The 17,279-nt window shown below is 36.3% G+C and overlaps 1 protein-coding gene across 2 annotated transcripts in view; it reads right to left on the reverse strand.

Moving 5' to 3' along the window:
* Positions 1-17,279, reverse strand: part of LOC141408724 (uncharacterized) — a 229,239-nt gene that overhangs the window by 176,047 nt on the left and 35,913 nt on the right. For both annotated transcript variants that reach the window (XM_074018122.1, XM_074018121.1), the window contains one exon: positions 9,818-9,877. In XM_074018122.1, coding sequence (XP_073874223.1) covers positions 9,818-9,877 — 60 coding nt within the window. The remainder of the gene's footprint in view (positions 1-9,817; positions 9,878-17,279) is intronic.

Below are 17,279 nucleotides of genomic sequence, written 5' to 3' on the forward strand. Positions count from 1 at the left end.
ATTAAGATGGGAAGACATTTACAGGATGACAGTGTTGAAAAGTTGTTGAAATCCAGCTCTAAAATATATCAAATTATTTATGTCATCTTTTGGGTTTCCAACTCAATATTTTCTCATCTAGGCCAGGCGCAGTGACTCACACCTGTAATCCCAGCACTTTGACAGGCTGAGACAGGTGGATCCCTTGAGCCTAGGAGCTCAAGATCAGCCTGGGCAACATGTTGAAAATCCACCTCTACAAAAAAAAAAATACAAAAATTAGCTGGGCATGGGAGTGCGCACCACATAGTCCCAGCTACTCAGAAGACTGAGGCAGGAGGACAACTATAGCCCAAGAGGTTGAGGCTGCAATGAGCCATGATTGTGCCACTGCATTACAGCCTGAGGACAGAATGATTCCCTGTCTTTTAAAAAAAAAAAAAAGTTTTCTCATCAACAGTGTCTAACCACAGCAAAGCTGGATTGCAAAACCTCCTTAAAGGGAAAATATTTAGAAAAGAGTTATTTGGTTCTATATTCTTTGTATATAATTAGCTATGTTTTGTTATGTATATGTATAACATCTTCATAAAATGATGGAAGGAATTTTGTACTGTATAAATGAGCTATAAGAATCATAATAAATAATAATATATGTCAGTATTTGTAATGTACTATAATGTTACACTCACTTCATAATTTTTGCTTGACTAACCCATCACAAGTGCTAAGTTCTTCAGCTCATTAGTTCTTGGAAGCATGGAGTTACTAACAGTAGTGAAGGGGTGCCTCTTTAATGCTCAGGTTGAAATTAAATCACAGAAATAGTTGCTTCTTTCCCACCAAATCACCAGCATCCAGTCTTTCTCTCTGAAACTTGTGAGGATGAAATATTTATATCAGCATATAAATGGATGCAAATAATGAGTGTCTCCTTTATACATTTTGCTGCAACAATATATAAATACAAAGTTTTAAGGCTTGGGAAAAACTATTGTGTACAGACAAAACAAAGAGGAAGAAAAGAAAAAGGAATGGAAAGGAGATGAGAAGAACAAAGCAATGCTTGAGAAAAGGAGGGAGATGAAAGACTCTATTTGTTTCATGTCTATTATTGTCATGAATTTACCTGTATCACATGGATTTTATCTTTATTACTACTCCAGAAGCAATTTAGATCACCCTCATGTTTCAGAAAAATAAACTAGGGCTCAAAGAAATGAAGTAGGCTACATTACTAAAAAGTGCTAATCACAGGATTTGATCCTAGGTAACTGTGATTTAAAGAATCTACATTTTCTTTCACTGTATCTCATTACCTCTCTTTCCAAGAGAATGCTCCTTTGATGTGTGTTTTTCAATTCTTTAATCACAGATAACATATATCTGGTGGCCAGAAAACAGAAATATTTTCTTTGATCTCTGCTGTTGAATCAGAATGAGGCTTATTCTCATCAAAAGGGAGACTGGATGTAGGAGAAAAAATAGGCAAATGTTAATTAATCCTTTGGTTGGACTGTGACCTAAACATAGCAGATATTTCCTAATCCCTCTTCATAAACCTTTTATCACCTTGGATAGTGTATAAAGCAGAGAAATACATTGAATATGGTATACCTATACTCACTAAATAGAACACAATAATAGTTCCACCTTTCAATTCTAGTACAGATGCCAATGCCTGATTTAAACCTATGCCCCAGATCCTCCTGCCTTTTTTCTCTCTTGAAACAACTATCTATACACAGTCAAGTCTCTATGACAACCTTAGCAGTTCCTTGACAGAGCAGGCAAGTAGTCCAATGGTTAAGTACATGAGCTCAAATTCTGGCTTCATCACTGATGTGGTCTTTCACAGGAAAATTATTTAACTTCTCTATCTTTCTGTGGTTTCTCAATATCTGAAATAGTGATTTATTATGATGATTTATTTCATGAAGTTACTATTAAAATCAAATTAAATGATATGCATAAAGTTCCTAGCATAGTGCCTAAGACATAATGGGTGTCGCTGCATTCTCTTGAATTATTGCTAGATATAGCCCTCTACTTTGTGAAGTAGACAAATTACAGTACTTTGAGGTAGCTAGGGAATCATTTGGATGACTTCCATTTGCTACAGAGAAATTTATTTGGAAGAAAAGAAGCTGAAGGGTTTCTCAAGAGACCTGAACTATTGAAGTTGTCCCAAATTTTCTTCTTACATTCTAAGTCCAGTGCAAACAAAGTTTCTGTCTATTTAATGTTTAATATTTAATATAGCAAGTGAATTCATTTTAGGTCCAATTCGTGTAGTATAGTATTGTGTTATTATAGGTACATATAAAATATTGTTTAATAAATGCACCTTCTGATTTATGAGCATTTTGAAGAGCTTGGACCACAATCTTGAACAATTTACTTTATGGTAGAATTTTATAGTGCTATATCTTCACTTTTATAGCATATTACTAAGTCTATATGTTTATTTAGTTTTTGGTGAAGAGTATGACACCCAAGGATGACTTTAGACTTTAAGTGATCTACTTTTTGACCTTCATTGTGACCAAAAGCATGAGCAGCCTATGCATTCCACCACTTCCTCCATCAGCACCACAGCTGCCACCAGGACAACTACTGTTCCCCCAGCCTATTTTGCTTCCTAAGCATTGATGTTTAGAAAAAAAATTGACTAGTTTAGTGAAGCTAAACTATTGTACATTTGCTGAGATAATACTATGCATTTCCATTAATAATGAATACTTGTGCCAAAAGCAAATTATAAGGGTTATAGTGACGATGTGCTGGATGAGAAAACCAGAGGATTCAAATTCCGCTTTCACCAGTGATTAGCAGTTTGGAGTTGAGTAAATTAACCTCTCTAAGTCTCAGTTTCTACATCTACTAAATCCAAACAAATTCAAAACAGTGACTATTTCATTAGATTAGATATTTTGATTAGTGTTAAATGTCTAATATATAACAACACTCAACAGGTAGTAGCTATTCTATGTTAGAATACAAGCAATTCATTTTTACCTTATCATGATACTCATATTTCCCCTTCTCCTATTTTTCCTTTATCCTCTTAATCCTATTGCTCATGTTTGTAAAATGAAATCCTTTGTGTAGGGAGACCACATATTAAAAGAAAATAAATACACACACACACACACACACACATAATAAATGATATTTTTCCAAAAGAAAAATACTTCTCAACGAAAAAAGTTACAAAATAAGTATTAATCATGTGAAATGTATGCATGGTGGAAATGGATCATTTAGCACTTTATAACTTGAATATAGAGTAGCATTCTCAGGAGAGAGTCAAAAAGGTTGTGTCAGCATCCTAGTGAAACATATTCAGGCACCTTTTGCCTTCAAACTTCTTTCCCAGCCAAGATGACAAATGTGGGTTAAACATTTCCTCTCTTACTGACTCATTTGGCAGAAAAAGAAGTCCAGTACCAAGAGGAATAGAAAAAAACTGGTGGGGATACAGGCACAGGAAGGAGGGGGAGGGAGGAGAAGCATGTCATATTTCATCAAGTTATACAAAACCAATGCAGAGGATTAAAAGAAGGATGCATTGACTTTCACAGGTAAAATCTAGGTTCTGGAAATATAACAATTTTTAATGTGAACTTCACACCAAGGAATATTAATAACTAAAGTGTTTTTTTACAGAATCACTGTACTATAATTCAGTTATTTACAGGATAATAACACATATATATACACACACACACACACACACATATGTATATACTTACACAGGAAAGCCAAGGATCAAAACTCTAGAGCATTCACACTCATGTATACTAACAGACCCAAAGTTACACTTTAATTGAACTACTGTGAAAAATAATCAGAGTAATTGTTTGATAACTTAATTATAGGATATTCTACTCTGTTTCTAAGCATTTTACAATCTTTATCTAATTTGTTCCATAATAATTGCTGAAAATAAGTATGTTAATCTTCCACCATCACATCCAAATTTTTGTAAAATAATCAGGTGTGAAATCTGAGCTGACTAAAAAAAAAGTACAAATACTAAAACATCATGTCATGTTAGTTATACCTGACCTAGGCAAAAAAAAAGTTTGACTTCCACTGTTCCTTCTTTCCTGCCCTTTTGCCTCCTATTTATCTGATATTCATGCCTAAAATTTGTTGTGAAGATAAAATAAGATAAATGACATATGTAAAGTCCTCAATAAACAATAGCTCTTATTACCATTGCTATAGTTACTATCATTATTTCTGTATTTTCTTTTACCATTCCTCACACTTGAAGGTGAATCTCATGGGTAGAGTTTCCCAAAGCATGATATGTGTAGTACTACTAAAGGCAAGATTTTGGATGCATACAGACAAAAAAATAATTTAGTAGTAACATATTTATATTAAAGTATATTTAAAAATTTTTAACTAGCACATCAACCTAGTGATGTAACAGATATTGTTTTGGGGGGCTTTTTTGTTGTTGTTGTTGTTGTTGTTTTTGAGTCGGAGTCTCGCTTTGTCACCCAGGCTGGAGTGCTGTGGCGCGATCTCGGCTCCCTGCAAGCTCCGCCTCCCGGGTTCACGCCATTCTCCTGCCTCAGCCTCCCCAGTAGCTGGGACTACAGGCGCCCGCCACCTGGCCAGGCTAATTTTTTGTATTTTTAGTACAGACGGGGTTTCACCGTGTTAGCCAGGATGGTCTTGATCTGCTGACCTTGTGATCTGCCCACCTCGGCCTCCCAAAGTGCTGGGATTACAGGCATGAGTCACCGCACTCGGCCACAGATATTGTTATTATTAAACAAATTTAATTAAGTTGAAAATCATAGTATATTTTCAGAAGCATAATAGTACAGGTGGTATGTGAATAGCATAATCATGAAGATGGTACTTAAATAACTAAAGTTTGGAAAACAATGAAATAAAGCATAAACAACTGCTTTCACAACCTAAGAAGTGGGGAGGTAGAGTCACATTTTGAAAGAGGCAAATCTGTCATCTGCTATCTTATAAATTCCTGAGGACACATAGTCTTCATCTAGGCAAGTATATTAATATGTGCTCAAGAACTGAACACTGGATATATCTGAAGAAAATCAAAACAGCACGTGTGTGTCTGTGTGTGTGTGTGAATAGATTTTGATGAAGAAAAAAAAAAATCTTATAAAGGCAGCGAATGTGGAAAAGCCTTAATTTGTAATTCATATCTTATTCAACATCATATGTTTCTTACTGTAGAAAAAAATCTATGAGTATGAAACAGCCTTTACCAGTGACTAAAATCCATGGAGAAAAAAAACTCTCAGATTACTAATAAAAGTGGAAATGTTTTAGCCAATTATCCTTCACAATATTGGAAAAATCTAAGTACATAGTAGCACTCAATACATTTTTGCTAAATGAATAATTGATATGGCTATTATAACTACAAATAACCTAAAGCTTCAAAACCAAATAAAATACAGACCTGATAGCTCCTTACAATTTGGGGGATGGGGAGAAAAGATGGTAAAAATAAAAATAGATGGAATTACAATTCCTGCATAAACATGTTACAATGACAGCCTGTTAATAGGAATATCATAAAACTCTATTGTGAATAGATTTTCCAAACATGTATACATTTAATAGTCATGAAACACATCACTCAGTCATATATATTAAGGATATAATTGATTAGAAGGGTTTAAGTATAGCCATTCTTGTGTGATTGTATGAAAGAGTCAGAATTCAAGAAACTTTTGCAGAAACGTAAGGTTTTTTTGAGAAGTAAATTCAGTGATATCTGTTTTGCTTTCTTTAACATAATAATGCCAATGTTAATATTATGGACAGTTTTTAAAATCTTACTGTTGAGTTTGAGTACTTGTGAAACAACATTCTGAAGACACCCAAAGACAGCATGAATGGAGACCCCCTGGACTGGTGCTTCCATTGGGCCACAGTGGTAGCCATGGGGCAAGGTAGAGTCTGAGTACTTTAGGGAGGGTGGAATTTATTCTTGACTCACAACCAAACAGATGAACCAGTCTTCGTGCATTCCTTAATTTTATCTGTTGCAATGCATAAATACATTTCTATACCATCCTCTTTTATGAGCATTTTTTACTTTCTGCTTTTTAAAGACAGAAATAATAAGGATTTGTATTACTGAGCTCTGTGAATTGTAGTATTTTTCACTGAGTATTGTAATTGTTTGTTCATAGACCCTTGAAGGCAGAAAATGTCTAGTTCACTATTATATTTCTAGTGCTCAGTGCCTGAAACATAGTTGGCAAATATTTGTTGAATTAGTTAAGAAATGTATGAAAATGTTTTGGCCCCTAGACAGCTAGTAGAAGAAAGGGTTTAGAAAAGAAAATAGGAAAGAGAGCTTCTGAAGCCCAAGTTCACATTATTTATTTCTTGGCCTCTTGTGCCTACCAAGCCCAGCAATGAATGAGCTAGCAGTGATCTCACCCGTAGAACCTGCTGGGCTAGTCCTTCAGCAAGTGAGGTGAGTCTGTCAACTCATGTAAAACATAGTAAACTTGGCTAACATATTCCCAGAACAGTGTGACTGCTCTCACCATCCAAATCTGCCCTGGTAAGCTAGATCTAATTATCCACCATGGAATTTGGCCAATTACACAGAGATTATGGTATGTTGAGAAATATGAACTTTAGCTACCCATAAATAAAAGAACAGGAATCAAGGCCACTCCCTATTGCTTCTGGTGATTTCTGAATTTTTTTTCAAAACAGACAACAGTTGCTTTGGAGTCTGTGAGTTTCCTTCTCAAGTGGATGAAAACATAAGTCAAACTGCTTTAGATTTTTATGTAAAGTATCTTCAAATTTAAAGAAAATACAGTTTGTAGTGTTTTTTTCAGTAAGAGTCCAACTGAAGTTCAAAGCCCTAAGGAAGTGTTTTCACCTTTCAGCAGTAGATTCAGAGAGCCTAACTCTTTCCATTTACAACAGAAGGTCACCATGCACATTATCACATGTTTATGCAGTAGAACTAGACAAAGTTTAATGTTCCCTTTTATATCTTTTCCTGGTAAACAAAAATTGTGTCAGGGTTATTATGCATGTGTGATATTGTGAAGAAACTTTCTGGGTACAGTGGGGCAAAGTCTTCTCCATAAATAAGCCAGGGTTGATTGGAGTTTTCACTTTGAAAAATATCGCACAGTAGGATCTCAACAGCTAGATAATTTTCACAGTACATTTTATTTTTGTTCATTGTTGTTATACACAACTCTTTAGGATCACACCTACTGAAGAGGTTCAGGTACATCTGTAGCATTTGCTCCTCTCACCACTTCAGATAGTCTATTTTTCTCTCTTTTCTTTTTCTCCTAATATAATTTTCTGTTGCATTAAAGGACACCACTTTCCAACACATCTTCTCTTTATCCCAGTTTTACCGCTTATACCATCAACATTTCTGGTACATCTGTTTTCTGTTTTCATTGAAATTTTTACTTTTGCAGGCAGTTATTTAGTGAGAGAGAGGGAGTGGTGCGAAACCACAGAAGTGACTAAGAAAAGTCAGAGAAATCAAATCTGATTCTACATGCAGTGAGCAACAGCATAACGAATGCTGGGTTGAAATGAGAAAGCCTAGAGATACATTCTAGCACCAAAGCTTACCGTGTGGCCTGGGAAGTCAGGGAACCTCCTGAATACTTCAGTTTCCACATTTATATAATTAAGATGCTAACACTGACTCCATCTGACAGAAATGTCAATAAGATGAAATCCAACTGCATGAGAGTTTTATGTTGCATTAATTTGTAAATCATATATCTCTATATTCATGTGAGTGTGGCTGTTCATGATGTTAGACGCTCAGCTGCAAGGGAGGCATTCGTGCATACACAGTCTCCAATCTTCTGTTTACCTTCTGTTTACTCTTGCCTAAACTGGACTAACTCAGGAATATCAAGGAGTTCATTCCTCAGAAGATGGAATCCATATATCTGAACAATCTGACCATCTCTACTGTACCCTGCACAGTTGCTTGGCTTCATATAATTTCTCCCAGCCTGCTTCATTGACCGTCCGATGTTGGTTATGATCTCCTTCTCAACCCACCACCCACATCTCTACTATAGTCTGGTTGTTTGTGAACATCTGGATTGAACTAGAATTGAGTAGAGTAATGATGTTTTGGAGTCAAATTGACTTGTGTTCAAACAATGGCACTATGTTGAAATAGCCATGAAAGCTTGAACTTGTCATTTAATTTCTATGAGGCTCCATTTCCTAATTTATATATAGATGGCACTAATATCTACTCCATAGAATACTAATGAGGAATAATCAAGATAATACATGATCACAGGCTCTTGCCTTGATCAACAGTTACAGTGGTGTGTTAGTCACCTAAGACTGCTGTACAAAGTGCCACAAACTGAGTGACCTAAAAAGAGAAATTGTCTCACAGCTCTGGAACCTAGATGTCTGAGATTAGCAGTTGGCAGGGCCATCCTCTCCCTCAAGGCTACAGGGAAGAATTTATTCAAGGTCTCTTCCCTAGCTTCTGTTAATTTTGTGACTTTTAGCAGCATAGCTCCAGTCTTTAAACAGCATTCTCCTAGTGCATGTCTCTATAGCCAAAATCCTACTTTTTATAAGGACACCATGATTAGGAGCTTCTCCTATGTCAGTAAAATCGCATCTTAACTAATTATATTTGCAATGACCCTGTTTCCAAATAAGGTCACATTCTGAAGCACTAGAAGTTAGAACTTCAACATAGTCATTTCGGGGGAACACAATTCAGCCCAAAACAAATGGAACGAAAAAAATTTGAAGGCCTGAAGATTTGGCAAAGTTTATTTAGGAGCTGAGAGGTCAGAAAAACCATGCAGTGTGCCATAGTTAATTGCTCAGCCACTTCTTACTATAATCTGTTTTTTAAGAGACTATATAAATTATACAAATATCTATTATCAGTTGTCATTCTACTTTGATTGTAGTGATGTGTATTTTCTCATCCTAAAAATGGAGGAAAAAATGCTGGCCTCTGCCTCCTAGAAGCTTACAGCCAAAATATTACAACAACACTGCTATACATGCAGATGTTAAAACACAGAGTAAACAGATGTTGCACAATTAAGATACAGCTAAAACAGTGACCGAGGATTTACATATGGAGAATTGACTCTTGTTGCCACAGGAAGGTGAAGGACAAGAACGAAAAGAAACATTATACCGGTTTCATAAAGACAGGACTGCTGAGGGATTTGAGATGGTCCTTGCAGGGAGAGCACATGGGAAGCTCACAGGAGATTAAACCACTGAGTTGACATGGCTTCCTCTGAGTGAGATATTAATGATTCTAGTTCCACTGAGCAATGAAGTCTAAAGCTTTGGATCCCTTTTTAATGATTCTTGGCCTTAAAAAATTAGATGTGGTTTACAATTTTTGTCATTTTAAATATTTTTTAAGGTATTGTTCCCTAGAATTATTTAGTAAAGAAATTTCTAAATCCCTAAACCCATTTTCTAAAATTCTAAACCCATTAAGAATAAATATTGACAAGAAAAAAATGTCCATGTCCTAACTGGAAAGTTTTTCAGATAAATGAATGTTAGGATCTCTTCCAGAGTAAGTTCCACTCCAACATAACCAAGTCAACAATGAAATTACTATTTCTTGAATACTTACTATGCACACACTACACCAGATATTGCTTGTAGTACAAAAGGAGATAAATAATTGTTTTTTAACTTTAAAAATAATTGAAACAAAGGAATACACATGCATACTTCGTCTTTACCAAATAATGGATTTTTTCTAGACATTATCCCCGTCATTAAAAATGCATCAGCATTGTTGGTCTCTATCACTAACCTGTTATCCTGTGGGTTCCTTGACAGAAGAAATTACATCTTGTCCATATCCAACTTGTTTCTTAAACATTAAAAAAGAAAAAGTAAAAGGACTGAATTAGTACAAAAGAATAAAGTTTTATTATAGTGCAAGAGCTCAAAGTAATATCCATCCCAAGTATGGATATTTAGAATTGTTCAAATATTTGTATTATACTCTCTTAAAAGTAAAAGATTTTTAAAAGAGGCAGCTGAGCAATTAAAGTAAGATGCACTTTGTGGTTGCTTTGAGCTCATAAATCTTGAACAGATTTATCAAATCTGCACGGGCAAAATAGTTAAGCTTGGTAGATAATTATTTTTGAATAATTAAATGAGTAAATAATTAAATAAATTAATTAATTCTACTAAAGAAATCAGAGAAAAGTTGAATTTCATCTCTCTCCTCTAGGTGGCAAACTCATACCTCCTACAGTGTTTCACATTTCCTGTCTCCTAGAACTGACATATGAAAATTGCACTGAAAAAAATCCATAGTTTTACATCTGTTATAGTGTAGAAGTAAGCAAATATAAAAGTATTTTCTCCAAAAAGTGCTTCCTTTAGTTTTGCATCTTTAAGCTTCTTGTCAAGAACATTGTTTATAGCAAGCCATTATGAAATATGATTGTGTAAGTACTATAAAGAAATAAAATTGTGCAAGAGGCTTTTCAAAGCACTTGTGCAAGACTGCTTTGAGTACCTTCAGTTTTTCATTGCCTACTCTTAGGAAAATATTATTTTCCCTAACGTTTATTATTATTCCCTAGGGTATTCATTTTCCCCTAAATATGAAAACTAAGCCCCAGATATATTTTTCCCAGATTCACTATGACCATAACAGACAAAATTGAGTAACAGCTTAATATGTTATCCTCTAAATAGAATATAGAACAACCAAAGGAGATAAATTAATCCAAATACCTTGCTTTGATTTCCATTCACACCAAAATACGAGTTCCCTGAATGAATTAAATTATGCCCCCCAGTCTCCACTTCCCTTTGTGGTGACATAGTCTGTATTTTCTTGTACAGGAAATATGACTGGAAAATGTCTTGAAGTGTCATGAAAGCTGAAGAGCAAAGCTAAAATTAATCTAAGAGCACACCAAACAGGAACAGCAAGTATCGAAGATGCCTGCCCTGTTTCCAAAAGTAAGAGGAGATAAGTAAAAAGAACAATGACATGTTATAGCCCAAGAGCTAAAATTAAATGCATATAAACAATTCTTGTGGAAACTAGAAGCCAATGTAGATTACGCAAACCAGGTGGAGTCTTGCCAGAACATGCCAGGAAAGAGTCACCCAGCATTGAGACATGGCTAGAGATAGAAGGGAGGTTAACACTGGGAAACTAGAGGATTCTGCACTTGGATGGCAGCTGTTAAATTCTACATTAATACTGAATAGTATGCACTTTAAACCCCATTTTTCTTCTTTATCCCACTGAAGAAGCTGTAAGTTAGTTGTTCAGATACACAAATGCAAATGAGAATTTCTAGTTTATGTATGATTTCTCTAACACACATTTCTTGAACAACCACTTTAGGCCAAGCCTCATAATAGAACCCAGAGTAGAATCCTTGAATAATTCAAATATGAATAAAGCATGTGTGATCCTTGCCATCAGAGTAGTGACGAAGCCAGACATGTACACAAATAATTATATGAGGGTGGTAAAGGGAGAAGGGGAGAAAGAATGCACAGAGGCAAATTGGTACATTCATGTCAGGGTGTGGAAGAGCCACCTTTCAATCCCATCCTACATCTGGATCAGTGGCAACTTGTTTGACCAGAATCTAACCACAGTATTAGTTTTGGTAGATTTTGAGTTACACCTATACAGCTGGGCCTCTAATGCAGCTAAGTCATGGAAATAGGCACAAAGTAGATATGATCATCTATAATACCTCTCCAAAGGCATTTTAGCCTTGTTTCAAGAGATCATTCTCAAAGGTTTACATGAAGGCAGAGGAGTTACACAAGAAAATACCACCTGTTAAATGGACACACAACTCCTAACTTTGCCATTAGAAGGCAAATATAAACCTTTTAAAGTAAACTAATAAGCTAAAAATATATTAGTAGGGGAATGCAAATAAATTATAGAATAGTTCATAATTTTAAAAGAATGAGGTAGCTCTAGCATGGAAGTAAAAAAATATGCATAGAAGTGAAAAAAAGCAGGAGGAAACAATTTAGGCTGTAGACTGTTATTTGATGCAACTTACACACTATTGTGTTACACCGCTAGAATTATAATGACAATTTTTTATAATTTGGGGGGACTTGGATTTGCTATTTAACCTATCAAAAAATTGTGTCTTACAGTATTATTCAAATGTAGTGTGTGAAGACTTATACTATTGGTCCTAAGCACTACTGGTTGTTTTAGGCTTTTTCTCTGTCTCTGTAGCTGCTTTGCAAGCATTATCTTCATGTTTACAGCATTCAATCTAATTAGCCCATGCACAATATAACTTCAATTTGAAAGGAGAAAAGTGATTTTTGACCCACCTTTTGTTATTAAATGGATTCCCTGCCCTATATCAGCCGCAGGTAGATCTGTTATCATTTGTCTTTATTCTTCATCATAAGAAAGTAGAGAGAAAAAGAAAGGTGAAAAATGGGGCTCAAGAAAAGAGAGGAAGGAAGGACTGACCATCCCTTCCAATAGCGGAAACTGAAAGTTGTCTGTTAACTGTAGCCCTTACATCTGTGGCTAAGCCAACACCCCAGGCCCTGTCCTGTGGCATCTCTTTCGCTGTGATTGATGCAATTTTCTCCTTTAGTCAAAAAATTCTCTTTAATTCAGTACATGTCTACAATGACTCGGATTCCTCAGATGTGATCATGGCCTCCTCTCCTTCTAGAAAAATCTATAATGATAAAAAGCCACAGAGTCTGACTCCTATGAGGCAAACTTATCTCTAGAAACACCACAGAAAGAAAGCCAGTGTGGCATGCACAGGATGTGGCATAAACAGCCCAGTAGCTCAAACCAGCCAGTGACCTTTCACAAAGAAGAGAAAGGCAAATACTCGGAGAAGCAGCCACTATATTGGTGCCAACATTCCACAAGTAGAACAGGTGCATCCAACCCCTCCTGGAACCACAGACCAAGTTAGACACACCTAGACTTTCCCACTCACAGGGCCACCAGGACTAGTCAGAATTCAAGTCAACAGAAGCTGATTGCTGTGGGGATAGGTGAGACCCATGTTTGATGCCAATCAACATGTTCACGATTACCCAACAAGGAAAATAAAGAAATAAAGTAAACACATGCACCCATATCTATGTAATTCTTTTCAAAAGAACTTGAAGTAGAGCAATAAGAACTGAGAGAGAATGGTATTAGTTCTCTCTTAATTCTTGTTGCTCTACTTCAAGTTCTTTTCAAAAGAATTAGTTTCATAATTATGAAATAAGCACCAACAAGAACTAGAACTTCAATGATGAACCAGCAAAACAGTTCCAGCTGCCCTCAACAGCACTTATTTTCTCTAAATACATTAGACAACAAACAACCTAAAAAAAACTAAGAGAAATGTTTAAAATAATACAGTAATGATAATAATCATTATAGTCGCCATTTATTAGGGATCTATTAGATGCCAGATATTTTGCTATATTTAGCTACATAGCTTACTCTTCATAGAAGTCTTGTGAAGCAGGTTTTATTATCCCCATTTTACATATAAGAAAACTACATCAAATCTAAATTAAATGCTTTCCTAAAAATACTCAACTAGAATGGCAGAGCCATAATCAAACTCTAGTTGAACTCCTATCACTATACCACAGGTCAGCAAATTATGACCCTTATGTCAAATCAGTCTTGCTGCCTAATTTTATTTTTAAAAGTCTTATTGGAACATAGATACTCATTCATTCATGTATTGTCTATGGGTGAGTCTTTACTACAACAGCAGAGATGAGTAGTTGTGACAGAAATTCTATGGCCCTCAAAAGCGAAACAAGCTACTATCAGGACTTCTATAGAAAAAGTTTGCCAACCTCTACACTGTAGTATGCCTTAAGGATTTTTGGAAGTTTGAGTATGATAAATACTTTCAAAGAATGATGAAATTCTGAGAAATGGGAGTTAATTGTCATCAATTTCTTTGTTAACAGCTACCCTAAGACATTCTGTCCAAAACCAAGTTGGAGAAAGAATAGTTGCATTTCAGAATACAAGAAATTTGAATTTTATTGACTACTTCATCTCTTCCCCAATCCTAACTCCGGCTTCTTTTCACCTCAGTTTCTCCCAGGATATTTCACCAAAGTAAACACCTAAGGCAGAAAGTCAGGGAGGAACACAATGAAAAAGTAGTGCTATAGCTTCACAAAACTTTTAATTCCATTTTCATTCTCACCACCTATCATAGAGGCAGTCTGAAAAAAAGACATGCCAAATTTCAGGGTTTAATTAGTTTAGGCAAGCCTGGGTGGGTGAATTTATAGACCAGAATAATAGAATTTTAATATGGAAAGCACATCAAGTAATAACCAATTGAGAACCAGGTAGCAACAGAGAAGAACCTTCTCTTATCTATCCCACCACATGTTCAACAGGATCTGGCCTAAGGCCACATTGTATCTATTCACCAGCTTTCATATATTCATTAACTTCACGTCTTTCATCAAAGCTACACCCTTGATTTTTTAAAAAGCATGGTTTGGGGAAGCAAGCATACTTGGGTTCAAACCCTGCTATGGCCACCTACTACTTGTATAATCTTAGGCAAGTCAGTAAACGACTTTTTAAGCCTCAGTGCAATATAAATGTGGTTGGTTTTTCACTGAGTATAAAGAAACTGGAATGAGATAGCATATTCAGTGCCAACAAAGCATGTGGCACATAGTAGGCACTCTGTCAATAGATGGCAAACACCAGTGTTGTTCTTACAAAACAGGTGAAACTGCATCACCTCAGTCTCTTCTTGGACCAAAGTCAAAAGGTGTTGATTGTTGGAGCAAGTGGCATCTCACTACTCAAAGTATGGATGATAAACTGCTGGCTGCATACTGCATAGGAAAAGCATTTTTACCTGAGAAAGATAACTTTTAACTTTCTAATCTAGCTTTGTACCAGTTGCAAATAATTATTATATGTTATGCTTTACGGACAGCCTTGTTTTTAATTATGAGGTTTTTATTGGAGTGGCAGGTTTCGGGGTAAGTCTGCCATCTGACTTGCCAGTACTTGTTAAAAGTGTTTATAGTGTGACTCATTTACATATGCATTTGTATGTTTAGGTGCTATTACTAAATTTTGCTGGCATACAGTGAGGAAATTGTGATTCAAATTCATCCGTATATACTCCTGCACCATCTGCTCTGCCCCTTCATTTACCAGAAGGCTAGCTTTAGGTGCTTGTGCATGTAAAACAGAAGCAAGCAATACTGTGAAAGTGAAAATCTTTTAGGTAGTGTAGTGCAGCGGTGGTCCCCAACCTTTTTGGCACCAGGGACTGGTTTTGTAAAAGTTAATTTTTCTGCAGGTGGGTGGGGGGTGCTCTGGGTTGAAACTGTTCCACCTCAGATCATCAGCCATTAGTTAGATTCTCATAAAGGGCGCGCAACCTAGATCCCTTGCATGTGCAGTTCATAATAGGGTGTGTGCTCCTATGAGAATCTAATGCCGCTGCTGATCTGACAGGACGCGGAACTCAAGCAGTAATGCTTGCTCACCTGCTGCCCACCTTCTGCTGTGCAGCCTGGTTTCTAACAGGTCACAGCCCGGTACAAAATTAAAAACACTGGGTATGAGGAAATAATATTCATGCTTTAAATTGTCTTTTCTATTCATTACACCAGGGCCAGTCTGTGGCCTAGGGGTTGGGGACCCCTGGTGTAGTGAATTGAAAAGACAATTTAAAGCATGAATATTATTTCCTCATGCCCAGTGTGTTTAATTTTGTAGAGGGAATCCCTGCAGGAAAAATCATCTTCACATCCAAGACAGCAAGTGGTATTGATGACAGATCAGTGCTATAAATTGCCTGTGGAGGAACAGAGAGAGAGAAAACATGAGGATACAAACAAAGCTCTTTAAAAGAATAAAGACACTCTCATAAATGAAAATTCAAAATGGCATGGACAACAATGAATAAACTCCACAGTGATTCAGTAATACCAACATCCAAGCCTTTGTTGAGCACTTTCTACAGATGCACCTCAGCCATGAAGCCCTAGGCAGGGCATTGTGGATATAAAGTATAAATAATGACATTTTGTAGACACAGACATTGCTTTTGTGTTTCCAACTGCTCTATTAATTACAAGTACAGGAAAAGTAGAGGGAAGGAAGGGAGGAAAAGAAGAAAGGAAAAAAAATGGGAGAATAAGAGAGAAAGAAAAGGTGTCCAGTGTTAGAAGTCACAATTCTATCAGAACTCCAAGTGCCCAGGGCTCACAGCCACATGATTCTACCTCCACTCAATCACTTCTGGAATGACTCTTGTAGACTTATGCATAGCTGAATCACAAATGACCACTCTCCCCCTAAAATAAAAACCTCATAGCTTAAAACACCTGTGGATTCTGAGAATAGCTCTGCTTCACAGTCTCTCACAAGACTGCAATCAAGGTGTCCACCAAAGCTGGGGCCTCATCTGAAGTCTCCCTTAGGGAAAGATTTGCTTCCCAGATAACACAACTGACTGTTGGTAGGATTCATTTCTTTGAGAGGTGTTGAACTGAGGGCATCTGTTTACTGCTTGCTGTTGGCCAGAGTCTGCCCTCAGGTCCCTGCCATGTGAGCCTCTTTCCTATGGCAGCCTGCTTCATCAAAACCAGCAAGAGAGGAAGTACTCTGGCAAGACAGAGGTCACAATCTTCTGTAAACTTATCAGAGAGGTGATATCTACTCTACTGCCATATTCTATTGGTAGGAGCAAGTTACTCAAGTGGAGGGGATTACACAAAGCTGTGACTACTAGAAGGCTGAGAAAACCAAAAGCCATCTTACACTAACCTACCACAACTTGGTGATCTACTCTCAGTTTCTTTGTTTCCTCTTTTTTTTTTTTTTTCATATTGACCTATATTCAAGTCACCACAAAATAGTCAGGTCTAAATATAAAAAATTTTGCCTTTAGCTCTAAGTTTCCTTAAAGAATTTGGTATTAATTACAGTAAGAGCACTGGGTTGATCTAAAGAAAGCATGAGTATCAGGACCAATTCTAGCAATTTACTATGAGATTTTATCCATGAACCTGCTTTTCTCATCTTTAAAATGGGTATAGTTATGCCTTCTCTATTCACCTCATACAACTATTATAAAAACTAAGGAGAATAATGTATGTTAGTGTTTTCCAAAGTGCAGTAACAAGCACTGGAGGTACTTGAGATGATTATGGGTGGTATATGGATTGTTGGTGTAACTCGTTTAAGGATTTGGTTTAGAGTGCATTAGAAAAACATAACTTGTACA

Source organism: Macaca fascicularis, chromosome 15 (assembly GCF_037993035.2).
Source record: "Macaca fascicularis isolate 582-1 chromosome 15, T2T-MFA8v1.1".
Classification (NCBI taxonomy): domain Eukaryota; kingdom Metazoa; phylum Chordata; class Mammalia; order Primates; family Cercopithecidae; genus Macaca; species Macaca fascicularis.